Source organism: Fistularia commersonii, chromosome 19 (assembly GCF_037954325.1).
Source record: "Fistularia commersonii isolate RoL2024-O1a breed Wild chromosome 19, RoL_Fcom_v1.0, whole genome shotgun sequence".
Classification (NCBI taxonomy): domain Eukaryota; kingdom Metazoa; phylum Chordata; class Actinopteri; order Syngnathiformes; family Fistulariidae; genus Fistularia; species Fistularia commersonii.
In genome coordinates, this window is record NC_141302.1 from 11,459,593 (window position 1) to 11,476,021 (window position 16,429).

The 16,429-nt window shown below is 41.9% G+C and overlaps 1 protein-coding gene across 4 annotated transcripts; it reads left to right on the forward strand.

Moving 5' to 3' along the window:
- Positions 1-34: 34 nt before the first annotated feature.
- On the forward strand, positions 35-16,378 carry rpgrip1 (RPGR interacting protein 1). 4 transcript variants are annotated; one of them, XM_086166094.1, is made up of 31 exons: positions 35-120; positions 1,181-1,316; positions 1,410-1,463; positions 1,573-1,693; positions 1,773-1,978; positions 2,060-2,162; positions 2,254-2,394; positions 3,141-3,246; positions 3,326-3,349; positions 3,440-3,586; positions 3,667-3,740; positions 3,824-4,032; positions 4,736-4,842; positions 4,969-5,019; positions 5,310-5,489; positions 5,581-5,698; positions 6,362-6,525; positions 6,607-6,952; positions 7,478-7,638; positions 8,301-8,533; positions 9,079-9,194; positions 9,493-9,701; positions 10,386-10,442; positions 10,553-10,653; positions 10,780-10,858; positions 10,969-11,023; positions 11,752-11,837; positions 12,495-12,684; positions 12,758-12,842; positions 13,567-13,694; positions 14,182-16,378. In XM_086166094.1, exons 2-31 carry the CDS (start codon positions 1,229-1,231, stop codon positions 14,400-14,402), a joined length of 3,960 nt encoding a protein of 1,319 aa, XP_086022220.1. In that variant the 5' UTR covers positions 35-120; positions 1,181-1,228; the 3' UTR covers positions 14,403-16,378. The 4 variants fall into 4 exon arrangements, with proteins under 4 accessions (XP_086022220.1, XP_086022218.1, XP_086022221.1 ...); XM_086166092.1 differs by lacking the exon at positions 35-120 and adding an exon at positions 262-350 and having other exon boundaries at positions 1,178-1,316; XM_086166095.1 differs by lacking the exon at positions 35-120 and adding an exon at positions 262-350 and having other exon boundaries at positions 1,178-1,316; positions 11,755-11,837; positions 14,182-16,377.
- The last annotated feature ends 51 nt before the right edge of the window (positions 16,379-16,429 follow it).

The following is a 16,429-nucleotide window of genomic DNA, read 5'->3' on the forward strand; positions in this document are numbered from 1 at the left end:
GCTGAAGCAGGAAAACTGACCGTGGGTTGCTGCTAGAGCCCAGAACCGAGCAGGCACTTAATCTGATAAATACAGACAGGATTAGCCCCCGTGGCAGATGGAGAACGGAGGACTTCGAGTGTGAGAGGAGGCAAAACACATCGTTGCACACACACACGCATACATACGTGCACGCACACAGGCACGTGCCTTGAACGAATTTAGGGGGGGGGTTTGAAGAAAGAAGCGGAGGGGATGAAGAGGGGATTACATATCATCCAAGTACAGGGCGAAGACACAGGGGGAGACGATAAGGTACTCGGGACATCAGCAAAAACATTTGCGCAGGTGCTGTGAGCTACCAAACCACGGTAAGTTAATATTAATCAAATTAAAGATGCATTTACAAAGAAAATCAGATTCAAAACAGATACTAGTCCTAAAAACCAGACAAAACCAGACTGACTAAAGAAGTCGTATATCTAGTGACTTAGATTAAATGTGAAATGTACTGCTATGGTTTTGGTCAAAGCAGTCTTTGACCAAAGGGTAATTCTGAGAAAGAAAAATCAGGGATTAAGTATTTATGACCGAACAGCACTCTGAACTCTCTCTTGTATCATCACGAGTCAAGACATTAGTTGCACGCTGATTCATTCGCACATGTTAACTTTAAGATTACACAGTGACTTCAGTATAGTACATTTACCGGCTGTATTTGTATCGTAGTTCAGTGGCCTAAATAGGCCAGAGTTCAAATAGTTGGTTACATCTGTGTTTAACCAGCAATAACCTTTGAAATGTATTTATAAAAAATATATATATCATGTATATCTATCTATCTATATATACAGGAATGTCACGGAAAATTAGAATATTGTGATAAAGTTCTTTATCTTCTGTAATGCAATTACAAAAACAAAAATGTCATACATTCCGGATTCATTACAAATCAACTGAAATATTGCAAGCCTTTTATTATTTTAATATTGCTGATTATGGCTTACATCTTAAGAAAACTCAAAAATCCTATCTCAAAATATTAGAATATCATGAAAAAGTAATTTTTGTTTTTTTTAATTGCATTACAGAAGATTAAGGACTTTATCACATTATTCTAATTTTCTGAGACAGTTCTGTATATGTGTGTGTGTGTATCAAACTGAATGACTGATCCAAGTGTATTTTACTAATCTAGCAGTTGTTCCTCTGGATTGAGCCTGGTGAACAGTTTTCTACAGCGAGGCTGATGTCACCGGTGGCGGATGAGACGGCCGGGGATCTCCCGGTCCGAGACGTGGGATTGATGAGGGGAGGTTTGATGCCAGCCGTCCCAGGTTTGTGCAGTTTGTCGTGCGTGTTGGTGAATTAAGTAAATCTTGCGGTGTTGAAAAGTCAGCTACTAAAAAAACTGGACATTCTGCTTGCAGATAACGTCCGTGATTTAAAACCATGGAAGAAGCATCACTCCACGAGGATAAAAGGTGAAAATCGGCTTCGCACTTCAACTCACATTTCAGATTTTAAGCGACAGCCTATGTATCCCCACTTTTCTGTGCTTCTTCTCATAAAATCCTCTTCTTTCCCGTGCAGCCGATCCTCAGCGGCTGTTTCGGTTTCCCAGGGAGCACCTGGAGGACCTGTGTCTCCGGCTGCAAGAGGAGAACAGCGCGTTGAGACAGTACACGCGCACGCAAGAGCAGAAGTTACGCAGGTGGTGCACAGGCACGCTTGAACATCGCCAAGAAAATTACAATCGGCAGGTCATTGTGAGACCTTCCTTCACTTCCCAGGATCTCCACTAGGCTGATTCGCGTTCGTCAGACGCGCCCCGGATCCGGCGGCGTCAAGGATAGGGACATGGAGGACACCATAGACGAGCTGGAGGCCCGAGTGGCCACACTGGAGAGCCAGAAAGGAGTCCTGCAGAACAAGCTCATGCTGGCCAAGCAATCCATCATGGATCTGGGTGGGCGTACGCCGTACAAGAACAACAGAGGTAGTCGGCGGGTGTGTGAAGGTGAGGTGTGTGTAGAGAAGACCACTGAACTTAACCCCGCCTGTTTGTGATATCTTTCAGGTAAAAACAGTGAAGGGGAGACTGGTGTAAGGAGGGCGGCCCAGACAGCTCCAGCTCGCTACGGCGCCTCCCTAGAAGACACCAGAGCAGAGATCGAAAGATTGTACGCGTCAGAGAGTGATAATGCACTTTTGAGTTTTAGCGGTATTTAAAGCACCCCCTTTGCTTTCCATTTCTGCCACCCGCCCCCCCAGTAGGGCCAGTGTGACGGAGCAGGTGAGGATGGCGGAGCTGGAGCTGACGGCGCAGGCCCTCAGAGACTCCCTCAGGGAGAAGGAGAGAGAGATGGAGGGGACCATGAAAGAGATGAGGAAGCAGCAGGCCGAGAGACACAGGTGGCGACGGGAGAAATGTAGAAAAATGGATACAACTCATGCAGCTCTCGTTTCGGATTGTGGTTCCTTTTGTATTCTTTCACACAGAAGTTATTCAAGTTTAAGACATATACACGTACAAATAAATGTACTTTCAGGATACCCTCAAATACCCTCAGTTGGCTCAAAGTCAATTTCATAAAAGGATATTTCACAGCGTTATGTAAGGGATGTTCCTATTTTACTTTATTTTATCTTATTTTATTTTATTTTACTTTATTTTTATTTTTTTTCTTATTTTATTTTATTTTATTACAGGGGAAATTCTACCCTTTTCTATCAATAAGAAGGTTACCTATGTGTGTCACAGGTAGCCTTGACAGCCATCTCTCACTAGTTAGCTTAGCACAATGAATGGTAACCAATAGGACTACCTTCAAGGTCATTATAATCGTCTTATATACATAAAGATACTACAATATGAAAATAGGAGACAATGTCAATTTGCAAACAAATACCTGCTTGAAGTATTTTCCTGAGGAAAGTCATGAGACAATTCAACACGTCAGGTCAATGGAGTATTTAATTATAATACATTTCTAATTGCAATGAACCACATTACATCACTGGCACTATGAATGTGCGAATTTGAGGGGCTTTTTGTCGAGGGACTGATCTGATCCAGGGATCCGTGTATAAGAATCCCATCGAATATGTATGAAAACACAGCTAACATTCATGCCGTGACGTTGTATTTCCCCGATCAGAACTACGATCAGAGAGAACGTGGACCTGATCCGCTTGCAAAAGCAGCTTTCGGACAAGAGCACGGCCCTGAGGGTCACCCAGGAGAAATTCAAGGACCTGCAGGAGGTACAAGCTCGCGAACGAGGAATTCATCCCCTCAAGGATCCTGTCTGTTTTCATATCGCTATCTATTTTTTCCTACCAGGCTTATGAAAATCAGCTCGAGGAGGTAACGGCAAAACACCCACACATGTAAAGCGTGATCTCCTTGATGGTGAATAACTTCACCCCTGACCTGTCCACCCGCCGACTCGCCCAGACTCAGAGGTCATTGAGGGGAAGCCACGATGCTCTGCTGGAGAAAGTGGAGGAGCTGACAGAGAAGCTGAAGCAGGAGAGGCAGCGGGGGTTGGAGCTGGAGGGACAGCTTTCTACAGCTACTTTGTCTGCAGAGAACCTCAACAAAGTACACACACACACACGCACAGGTGCACACACACAGACATGGTATGTTATAGTGTCTGGTATTTTGCTTTTCTCCTTCAGCTGCAAGAGCGAATATCTGATCTGGAAGGTGAAAGAGATCTGATAAAGGAAAATTATGACACCCTTCTGGATAAGTGAGTTGTTGTCGGTTATCTTTGCATGATGCAAGCGGCCCTAAAATGTCACTGACCGAGATCTGTGTCTTTCTTTTCACAAGCACTTTATCTGGTCATGGCCAGCATGCTGGCCGAGAAGGGCAGACAGAAGGGAACAAAACTGGGGAGGATCCGGGGGAGAATGTGGAGATCAAGATACTGGAGGGACTTCTGCAAAGGGAGAGGGAGGAGAGAGCCAGGGTGGAGCTGGAGAAAGAGCAGCTGAGACAGGAGAAGGAGGCGTTGGAGGAGAGGATACAAGGAGTAGCAGGTTTGAATTTGCATCACAGAGACTATTAAGTTTGGAGCTTCAAAAAAAAAAAAAACAACACTGGAGGGGCATATAATAATATCCTGCAAAAGAAATACAAATGAGGAGAAGCTTATCATTATTTTCTTTTTTTTTTCTACCTCTAAGAGAAAATACATTTTTTGCTAATTTTCTTATCATTTTGTGTATTTTTTTTAGGTAACGGCTCAATATTTCTTTCACCATGGTATAACACATTCGTTGGCTCGATATCTATAATTCTAATGTTTCTGGGGCTCGGTTGGCTTGTCGAACGGATTCTGTCCCCGTCCTGCCCGCACACCGAAGTGCTGTCGGGCCGGAGTTGCTCACAACAGGCCTTGTTAGAGCCTTGCACGACAGCTCTGCCATCAGAGTTTGTGTGTGTCACTGGGCTGATGCAATCTAGGTGTGAAACCACTACGTAAGTGGAGGCTATTTACCATTTAATGCACTACGACATGTACTGTAAATAAGCAAATTATCATACACATACATATGCATACAGTATATATACTGCCCCAATGGTTTGATTTTGTTTGCACAGGCTGAAAGTAAGAAATTAGACAACTAGGTGGAACTCAATCGAGTTCAGGAAGAGAAATATATTACCAAATTTACGCGCCAACTAATACATTTTACATCCAACTTATTTCATCCTGTTGCCCCATGATGTTTTATCCAGATGTGTGTGTGACGTCAAGAGAGACACAGGGGTGTCTGGAGCAGGAGGTTCTCCGGTACAAAAAGCAGGTCTCTGTCCTGCAGGGCAAGCTGGACTCTGTCTCAAATGTAAGAAAAGAAAAATATTGAAATATACATAATATACACTTGCAGCAACCATCCTCAACAAGTGGGAGTGTGTATTCATGTGTCATAACATGAAGGTTCCCGTTCTGATTTTCGCTCTTGTTTCAGGAATTTGACATGAGTGTGGAGGAGCTCAGTGAAACTCTTTTGCAGATCAAGGTTTGAGCTCCCATTTTCTGAAATATATCAATTTTTTGGACGCTCGCATTGCAAAGTACCAAGAAGTATTTCCCTTCCCATCATTTCCCATTAAATGTGATAATGTTTTTATGATCCTCAGATTCAGACATCAGTTTCAGTGATACTTGCAAATAAAACAAATTGCCTATAATTCCATATAACTGATAGCTTCATACCATTGATGGAAATAATAAGTTAACCTCTCATCAAGTGACTTCTTGTCAAATATCCACTTGGAAGGACTTTTTCGCTTGTTCCCAAAACCGCAGATGTTCAGGATGCAGCAGGAGAGCAGAGAAGGTCTACAATTCCTCGTGGCTGGTGGGAATTTAAACGACTCCACTCAAGAGCTGACCACCGTCCAGGCGCAGCACGCCGAAACCGTGCTGGAATTGCAAAAAACAAGGCACCTCCTATTACTGGAGCACCGGATCAATAAAGACTTGCAGGTAACAACACATGCATGCAAGGTGGTGAATTTCAATGCGCTGTTTTTCTCAATTCTTCGCTTTTTTTATTCTGTCTGTTTCCACCTAAAAGGAGGAGCTGAACACCATTAACCAGAAGATTGAGAAGGACGGGGAGCAGGTCAAGGCCAGGATGGCAGAGAAAGACAAACTTTTAGCTAAAAGAGCTTTACAGATCAACACATTGCAAGGTTTGGATAGTTCCAAGTGGAGTTTGAATACTGACAGAATTTAGTTTACTACCTGCCAAATACAGAGGACATAGAGAGTATGTAGGTTTTAAGCAGAAAACTTGTGTACACATGTACAAGAACAGAGACAAGACGGGACAACTTGTAGGTTCATCATATAGCAAAAATGTGGAAAAACACTTTTAGACTTTTAGACTTAGACTTTTACACTTTTTTGCAATTATGCTTTGTCTATTTTATAATTTTTGGATAAATATTACCTTCTTTTAATAATAAGTTTCATGCAAATTTTGTTTTTTTAGGCAGGTCACCTTTACTGATAGTAACTCACAAGTGTTTGTGTGTGTGTGTGTTACTGAATGTCAGGATTGCTCTCTATTTTTGGGTATATGGCCCTCAATGGTCTGGTTGAGTCCTGCATAGGAATTCATGTTTTACATAGAATTTGGAAACATGGATAAAGACAGCACTGTAGAAGATGTATTGATATTGATATATCTTGGAAAAATAGTTATTGCACGAAATCATAGTAATATTAATTCTGATAACCCTTATTAACAAGTATGAAGTGTTTGTTTAAGCATTTGGTGTATTTGTTCAACTTACAGCTTTTGCTTTATTAGCCTGTTGTGATTGTCTTGTTCTTTGATTGTTACCCTGAAGCCCAGTTAAAGGAGTTAGCCTACAGTCCCAGGAACTACAAACGGACCATACCAGTTCAGTACACCTGGCCAGCAGGGGACCAGGAGGTGGTACAGCCCATTGAGGATGATTTGTCTTTTTCCCAGCTGAGGGCCGGAGAGTCACTGATGGAACTTCATATTAAGGTTAACAAGGGACTCACACGTCGTTGCCTCACCGATGCCGGTTTTGTCCTTCCTCTTTAACTGCTGTCTTTGGATCTCCAGTCTGCTATGTTCACCCCCGGAGGACTCCGAGACATGGGCATCCTCCGTCCAGGAGTGGACGGACTAGAGGACATCGTGACCTTTTGCACGTACAGCTTCTTGGACTTCGAGGTTCACTCCACCCCTCTGCTGTCGGGCAGCCAGCCCAACTATGGCTTCACCTCCCGCTACGCGCTGACGCCACACGATCTGGGCAGGCTGGCGGCTCAGGGGTCAAGGGTCAGTGTGGAGTTGCACCAGGCATTGGGAGGGGTCAGGTTCGTAACACACGGAAGTGGGCAGATTTGGCTCACGGGTGCCATGGAGAAGAGAGGAGAGCGATCCAGTGGACAGGCCAACATCACGGGTACGGGAATAATACATTTTTTTCTGCAGATACTGATCAGACACTTGCACTGAAATCAAATGAAAATATGATTTTAGTTAAATATTTTCACATGACATCACTTTGTACTTCCAGCTCCACGGCACCTCAGTTGGAAATATTGTACATTTTGTTCTTGTACTATTTAGTTGTATATTTTCAGAATGCATTATGCACACAATATTATGATATATATCTAAAATCATATCGTATGATTTACTATAACTGTTTATCTACTGAAGATTCATAATTTGGCTCAGTGCTGAGAGGTTAAAGCTTTCACATGTCCAGTGATAAAACACATAGTATGATACACTCCATGAATATAACCCAATATGCATATTTGTTTTATATCTTAGACCTTGCAGAAAAGATGAATTATATTCTATTTTTTTTCAAAATCTATACTTTTTCCTCCTGCCGAGCAGATGGATCCGATCGACCGCATGGTAGTTTGTCTCATTTGCAAAAAAAGTATCATCTCTGCCTCCCCTTTGTCCCTCTAAGACCCCGAGGGCGGAATAATTGGAGTTTTGGAATTTTGGGTTCGCCTCTTCCCTCCTGCCGAGCCCATGGACATGGCGGAGGACAGAAAAAAAGTAGGGATGATGGCAACGTACGGGAGTCCAGCACAGATGGATGCCTTCTGGCAGAACAGTGGACACAAGGTAGATGAGAAATAACTTATTTTTCACACATGAATTACATTCATTTTCATTTTATCATATTTCCTGAATATTGCACCTTGTTGGAGGAAATTAAACTGACATCATACAATTACATGCGGAATTGTTTTTTAATGTTCTCCTCTTGGCTGACCATAGGAGACAATGCCTGGTTTATACTGCAAACACATAACAACAGTGACGTGCAGTCAGTGCAGTCGGGGGGGCCGGGCCTCACCTGTCATCACAGAAAGAAAAAAATCCAAAATGAAGATTTTTTTTTTTTTTTTTTTTTTCCAAATCGCTAAAAAAAATTCACACTCATTGTTCAAATATGAAGAAGAGACATGCAGTGATGACGTCAGTGCCTCACCAGTCATGAGCCTCACCGCACGTCACTCAGTCACAACAACACATTTTCATTCTGAAGGATGTTGATCAGGATTGGGGTTTGACCAGTTTGACAGGATTCAACTTTTTTTTTTTCTTTATTTTTCATTTTCTGATTATTTGCAGTGTTTTTTGCAGATTTCAGTCTTTTCTTTAAAATGCACAAAATTATCAGTTTAATTATTTGAGATGATAACCAAGTTTTACCCTTTAAAGCACCATATGCCGTTTGTCATAATGAACACTATCTGTGACATTGATTGTGTTTTACAAAGGAGTTGCATGACTACGGCGGAGGGATACCCAATGAGTTAATGGTTGTGTTGGAGCGCTGTGTGGGCCTCAGCGCGCGCTGGCCAGGATTACTTCCTGATGCCTACCTGACATACAGGTTCTACGACTTGCCGCCTCACGTGTCTCAAACAGTGCCTTGCTCCACAAGCCCGGTTTTCAACGATGCCTGCAGCTTCCCGCTGGCAGCAACCGCTGACGTGCTTGAGTACATGAGGTACGTCTGCGGTACAAATACACACATGGCAACATTATAAAGTGACACAGCCGTGTCCAAGAAATGACAAAAATTTGCTCCCAAGTAAAATGATCACATTTCATCACTTGAACAATCTTTTGTTTATTTTTAACACTCGTGCATTGATATGAAAAAAAAATGTAATTGATTGAAAAAAAAAACAGGTAAGTCACAAGCTCTGAACTGTTATTAGGAAGTACTTTTTTGAGACTATTGGGTCCTTATGGGTTTATTTGTTTTTTTATTTATTAATCCATTCTTCACAATATTTACGCCAATCATTGACAGCAATGAGACACAAAGTAGGGATAGTTTTTAAGCTTTGCTGCACACTAAGATACATTATTTTGTAAAAGCGATACATCATAATCATCCCTATTTGAACTCATATTTATGTTGAAAGTAGTTTCAATACATCTGTTGCCTTTCTAATCCCAACTTAATTCAACAAATAAAAAACGCGTGCCAGATAAAGAGGTTGAAAAAAATTATGGGAAATTTTTCCATTACATTTTTTTGTCCAGGTCCAGCAGTCTGTGGGTGTATGTGTTTGACGACAGCGAAGACCAGACACCACCGGCGTATCTCGCCAAAACCCCCATCCCGCTGCAAGTTCTGGCCACAGGCGGGGAGATTAGAGGTGAGGATCCAAATGACCTCCTGCAATCTTTGAAAGTACCCGTTATCTTCTTCCAGGCAAGAGAAGGATACGCTGACCCCGCTGTAACATTCTGCATTTTAGAATAATTATTTTTACTTATTTGAGCTTGAATGTTTCCTGGAGAAAGAAGTTATAGCAACTCGTGAGTTACGGAGAGAAAGGGGAAAATTAAATGAAACTCATTTTACAAAAGAGTGTCTCTCAAACTGGAAAATCTAGGAAATTTTATGGAAAAATTTTAACTGACAACCATGCGTTTGTCCCGCTCTTCTGCCAGGTGACTATGTTCTGCGCGATGCAGCTGGTGGACCCCGGGGGATGGTCAGGGTGATGATAAAATGGAAGTACCCATTTCAACCGCCGGCAGACACACTCTGGAGACCTGGAAAAGGGGTGGAACGGCAGATTAGAGCGGTGGAGGCCATCGGGGGGCGGGAAGAAGAGACTCCAGAGTCACACAAGCCTGTAGCCAAGCCCAGAGTTAAGGTGATTCATATCATTTTGGAAAAGTTTGCCGGTCAGTGTGAGTGATGTAAGGAGATACTGAAAGACCATTTTCACAAGAATCACATCCAGTTATGTCCAGTTTTCATCAGGGAAAGGGTATCATGTTGACTATGCAAGTCTCAAGGTCACTTCACTGTGGAATAGAAGAGATTTTGTGTCCACAATTAATCCTGGTGACGATTTTTATAACGCAAGAAAGAACCGTAACAAACTGTGAAATCGATACATCTCATTTTATTTTCCCTGAAGAGAAGAGAGTGTCATCAAACAAATGGGTTGTAATTGGGTGACATATAAATAAAATCTGACTTGATTCAGATTTTGACTTGATCTGACTCATTCACATTCATAGATATTCACCCAACCCAGTCGAATATAACTTATTTAATGTCAACAATCAGATTCAGAGCAGATCCTTTCAATTTAATATTTTTCCTCATTTGCACACCTGAGACTGTTCCACAGAGCACTCTTTGCAAATTTACTGACATAATACTCATTCCCTGATGGCCATTCTTCAGTCTAGATTATTAAAAATACAAGGTAAAAAGTTAAAAAGTGATTTAGTGGGCCATTGAGTTAAATCACAAAACTGTGTTTTCGCTGACGCTCCCTATTAAGTAGCCTGAGGCCCATTTCGCTACCGGTCTTTTTTTCCCACAGATGCAGCAACTTGAGCCCGGAGAAACTAAAGCGGTGAAGAAGGAGACAAAAGCCTGGGTGGGTTTTATGTTAACAGCAGTAAAGTGCTTTTGATCTATTTAAAAATGCAGCCTGTGATAATGAGAACGTGTCTGGGCTTTCCTTGTGTGCTGTGTTGGCCGGCTCAGCCTCCGGCAGACAGACAGAAAACTTCATTGCACGTTAAACCGGAGCAAATCATCCCTCGCCAGGACAAGAAGAGGTCAACCGGAAGGTCACCTGTTAAAAAGTAAATAAACCTTTTCTGAATTATCACATCAACTTGGGGATTCCTCATGAATATATTCAAAGGAACTATTTGAAAGGTTTTCCTGTCTTCTATGACAGATATGTAATGAAAGTATCTAATCCGTAGATCTTCAGGAGAAACACCTTCCAGACGATCACCTGTCCTGTCGTCCAGGATAAGCTCTGCCAGCGACACCAGGATCCAGGCACGGCAACTCTCGTCTCCAAAAGTGTCTCACGGGACGCCTAAAAATGTCAAATAAGGAAAATGACTGTTATTATAAACTGGTTGTTTTGTGCGCTTTCTGCCCTTCAGGACCTTCCCTCCTCGGATCAGGTGTCAATGGATGAAGAGGAAGAGGAGAAGAGTGGTAATGACTGACTAACACAACACTGATCCCCATTCTCTTCTATCCTATTCTATTAATATTTTGAATTTCTTAGACTCAATGCTTTTTTTATTTGGCGTGACTTATTGTTTTGTCAAAGAAAATCTTCATTTTTGTAATTCCTTAATCCATTCATTTGAAAATTTGGCTATCACTTTTTTCACTACAGAAAGGATATTTCATCATATTCCAAACTGTGATAAAAAAGCCAAGAGTCTATTAGACTGACATCAACGTTTAAATAATCCAGACTTTACCTGAAGGAAGTGGAGTATATATATATGTCATACATATATTTTTTAACGTCAGAATGAAATTCATTAAAATTAAACAAAAGAAAACCTACAAATCAGTGAGAAATTGCTCATTTTGTCAACCAAATTAATCATTTTAATAATAATTAATCATTTGTGTGAAAAATCACCTTCAGTTAAACAAACAAGTAAATAGTACATGTTAAAGCTGAGACAATTTTGCCAATTAGCACAGCAAGTCTTTGTTTAGTAGATTTCTTTCCTGATTTCAATGTCTGACATACGATTTCCTGGAGTAAATTTGATGACACAAACAAATTGTAAAAGGTTAACGGTATCATGAGCTACTTCTTTCTAGTGAAAGTTAAAGAACAATCAAAAGGTCATCAGCTTCCATTAGGCAAGGAAAGCTGCTGAACCAAGTTGGCATTAATTGTGATTTGTTCCTCGTGTCAGCAGCTGCGGAGCAGAGCGAAACCTCGGATTCGAGTTCCTCACGAAGTGACATAGTCATCATCCCTCCGAAACAAAGAACGAGAAAGGTACTTTCCCGTCCGTGAAGTAGTTTCACCCCGAGGCCTGTTTTGCATTGAGACACGGAGCTCAATAAACCCTCTACAGGCAGAATGGCATAAGAACAAAAAATTCTCAAAGATATTCATGAATTAATTCATTCATTATCTAAAGCGCTATCCCTGCACTGGACTGGTTGGAAAAGCTATCACAGAGCCGGCAACTATTCACTCTCACTTTTACACATATTGGGAATTTAGGATCGCCATTGAGCCTCCTGAAATCCAAGCAGATGTTGGGAGAACGTGGAGACTCCATACAGAAAGGTTCCCTGTCGTAATCAAACCCGGGACCTTCCTGTTGTGACGCAGAAGCACTAACCATTCTGTCTCAATGCCACCAGTCATTCAATAAAATGACAAAAATTCAAAGTAAACTTAAATTTAGTGAAATAGCAGTGCATGTCAGGAAAAAAGAAAGGAAATTACCTCAAAAACTATCAGCTGCTTTCAGAGTCTCTTATCATACATCTAAAACAAAGGCATTTATTCAAGATTTTATTTAAAACATTTCTTTTCTATTCTTGGGCTATTTTCAATATGACAGTGTAAGACTCTAATATACACAGAGAGAATTTTAGCCAGGGTCAATGCCCTTTAAACGCATCTTCAACATCGCCATTGTAGGGCAACAAGCTCCGGGTGGAAATCCTGTCGCTGACCCTGGAACCGTCCTCAAACGTGGCACTGGACGAGTCGGTGCAACGTGTCTATGTGGAGTATCGTCTGCTAGGCGTTCCGATGGAAACAACCGAGACCCCCATGTCCCTCCGCAAACCCATGGAGGGAGAGGAGATTCACTACAACTTCACGAGAGGTGAGACTCGCGGCTTTTTATAGGAGAACATGTTTTATTCCCACTCTAAATCTGCCCCTTTGGCTTCTGTCAGTGATCTATGTGGACGGCTCGCAGTTGGCTCCACTGAGGCACTATCTTTACACCATGCTGGAGGGCAGCGACCCAAACAAGGGCCGGTAGTACAACTTGTTTATCTGCACATTCAGTTGCACATTTCACTCCTTAAAGCAGTGGTTCTTAACCTGGGTTCGATCGAACCCCAGGGGTTCGGTGGGTCAGTCTCAGGGGTTCGGCGGAGGTCAAGACACACATTGGTGATGACATCACTGGCTGCAGGTGATCACGCTACATAGCTTGGCCTATCCGTGCTGCAGGGATTTTGGCGCGCTCAGTTGTAGTAACTTGTGACTGTCGTGATGGTACGTCATGTGATTTCTTTCTTAATATTTTAATCCCTTGATACTGATTATGTCGGGCAAAAAAAGAAAGCGGTCGGAAGAATACGTACAATACGGATTCACATGTATGACGGAACGTGATTGGAATCGATGTCCTAACTGCATGATTTGCAAAAAGACAAGATGAGCAATTCTAGTCCAGCACCGGCAAAACTAAGGGAAGGCTTCCTTAAGCTGCATGGAGATGGGAACTACGAGAACATAGCGCTTGCTGAATTCAAGGTGACGGGAGCCAGATTCAATGAAAAGGCTACTCTGCCTGTTCTTTGTACCCATCAACAAAACGATCCTCGATCCAATAAAGAAGGGTTCGGTGAATGCGCATGTAAAACAGGTGGGGTTCAGTACCTCCAACAAGGTTAAGAACCACTGCCTTAAAGTAAACAAAGGAGTCTCTGCTCCCCATCGATTTTTCACAACAGTATGTCACATGTACCGGCAGGTTGAAGTTCACAGTAGTCAGTGAACCAATGGAGGATGATGACGAATGCTTGGACGTCGGACACGCTTTCCTGGACCTCCAGGAGCTTCTGCTCACAGGAAATGATGTCATCGAGAGACAAATAAACAGTAGGCGTTTATGCGGCTGATGAAAGTTACATTGTCGATGTTGAATATTCAAATGAATACCAACCTAACAAAGAACCAGTTCTTATTGGTTTGGTGGCCCAAAGGGCCCCCTTGTGGCAATATTCAGAAATGCATCACAATCAGCGCAGGATATAATTCACTACAATGACTTAAAAAGACCAAGATGGCAATATTTAAAGAAAAGACGTCTTGAATTTGGAAGAAAAAACTAAATTGTTCATGATATCCAAAAGAGATTTTTTTCAGCTAAAAAAAGGAAATATATATTCAAAGGGCAGATTTGTTTGTTTGTGGAGGGCTGTATTATTAAAATGCCAACCTTGAAGTTCAAACATGTTAGAAGGAAGATTATGTTTGGCTGAAAAATAAGGTCTTACAGAAATGATAGGGGACAAAGTATAACTAATTGTATTTATAATGCTTGAATGTGACCCACTGCGCTTCTCTGCATTGTCCCTCCTTCCAGTCGTGAGCGTGGACGAGCAGGAGGTGGTGATCGGAAATCTGAAAGTGTCTTTGGAAGCAGCCAAAGCCCTCACAGGGATCTACCGGGAGTTTTCCTCAAAGCCCAAGTCGAGGAAAAAAGAAAAGAGTGATATTGAGGAACAGGAGAAGGAAGAACAAAAGGGGGAGGGAAAGAAAGATCAGATTGAACTATTGGAATATAATGAAGACAGCGACTTTTGATCGAATCAAACAGTATGACATGATGAAAGGTTTTTCTACAAATTAAGGTTGATAATTCAAGTATATCTATACATCCCACCTTTTTATCGACACAGTATTACCTGATGTTTTCCTGCGGGTCACAGATCTCTTACAAAGTTCTGGTTTTGATGACAAGGGAAAGGAGATAGTGGGTTTAGCATGAATTTATTTTTTAGTTTCTACGCTTTAGATATAAATGGACAGTGACCTTTTGCTGTGCTTAGTGTGATCTACTGGAAAACCAAAATAAGATTAAACTGACAGTGATCTTGATGACCTCTGAAGGCCCTGAAAAGTGTCCTCTTGGCTGGATCCATGCAATATTCTAGATGAGAATTGGGATCACCAAATAAATAAGGCAAATGCAATGGACGGGAAGAGCTCATGGCCTGTGGAGGACTGAAGTCCTCCGCATCGGATTTCTCAATCAGTCTGTCTACGATGGCCTGCCCAGCTCATCAAACCTCTTCCTTTGGGGCAAGGTTGATACCCCACCATGTCCCTTGTGCCAAGGAAGAGGAACTCTGGAGCACATCCTCAGCGGCTATCCTAAAGCACTCAGAGATGGCCGCTATAGCTGGCGCCACAACTGGGCGCCCAAGGCAGTTGCTGAGTCCTTCAATACTGCCATCGATTGTAGTGAGGGCTTGGAATTACATTCATAAGAGCTGGAGAACAACCTCCTCCCCAACCGAAGGCCCAAAAGCAGGTCTCCTGGGAACAGCAAAGGACTGGCAGCTAAGGTTGGACCTGGGGAAACAACTGAAGTTCCCTGAAAACATCATGGAAACCAGCCTTGGGCCAGAAATCGTCCTGCCCTCAGGGTCATCCAAGCAAGACATCATGTTGGTACAGAAAGTGTCCTGAGAGGAGAGAATGGAGGAAGCCGATGGGAGAAAGAGGGAGAAGTATGCAGAGCTATTGGAGGATTGCCACAGACGGGGGTGGCGTGCACGATGCCTGCACAATGCCTTCTCGTTGCAGTCTGGGAGGAGGCTTCATAAGGCCTCCGGTCTCCTGGGCATCAGAGGTGCACACAAGAGGAGAGCCATTGAGAGCATCATGATGGCTGTACCATCACTGATGATGTGTCCAAGATTCTCCATCACATGATGTATCTAATAACCTACTAGATGAGAATTGGGATCACCAAATAAATAAGGCAAAGCCTAGATCTGTCAAAGAGCTGTTATATTGATTGTTCAAAACTGTTATTTGAAATAATATTATATTTAATGTAATGTAATGTGTTAACTAAAATTAAATTAAATCAGGAAAAGGCATCTATTGGGGCAACAGAACTTTTGTTTTCTAAAACATTGCTTTCTGATTTTTATGAGAAATAAATATTTTGATGAAAGATAGATGATATATTATGTCTTACAATATCATGCATTAGAGAATTCAACTCTGAAGATAAAAGCTGTGCCATTGTTGCAGCTAAATTGTTGCTCAGTGGCCGTCCGCCCTTGCGTCCCTTAAAATAGTTAACAAGACTATATTTTTAAAATGTGGCTTTTTGTGTGAACTTAGAGATAATGTGTAACATTATGTGTTTTTTCACAACATTAAAATGCAGAGTAACACTTATTTGCTGACATAATCCAGTGACTGAGAAGACTTTGGGCTTAGTTGCTAATGAACTTCAACATTGAGAAATCAGCAAGCTAACCTGTTCTTTTCCATGCAAATGAGCTCTAGTCGGCTGACTGACAGCTATGTTACGCAATCATGGTCTGTCCTTGCTGCACTTGCACTTATAAAAAGAGATGAGCTGAAATGTCGTGTCTGAAATAAAACTATATGCAAAAATGCTGCTTTTTATACTTACTGTGTGAGTGTGTTTGTGTGCACGCCCTATGAAACGTCACTCATGTATTATTTGACTGTTTACATCCAATAATGGATGAATGCATCATTAAGTGATGACATGTTTAAAATTACTCATTAGTCTGTCATGCAAGTATTTAAATAAATCTGTCCAGAAATTACCTTAACAAATAAAC

Bases quoted from the DNA above. Each gene is read 5' to 3' on its own strand.
- rpgrip1 (XM_086166094.1), top strand. From the start codon at position 1,229: ATGTCACCGGTGGCGGATGAGACGGCCGGGGATCTCCCGGTCCGAGAC. The intron at 3,587-3,666 runs GTACACACACAC...TTTCTCCTTCAG, and splicing joins CTGCAGAGAACCTCAACAAA to CTGCAAGAGCGAATATCTGA. The intron at 11,838-12,494 runs GTACTTTCCCGT...TCGCCATTGTAG, and splicing joins CGAAACAAAGAACGAGAAAG to GGCAACAAGCTCCGGGTGGA.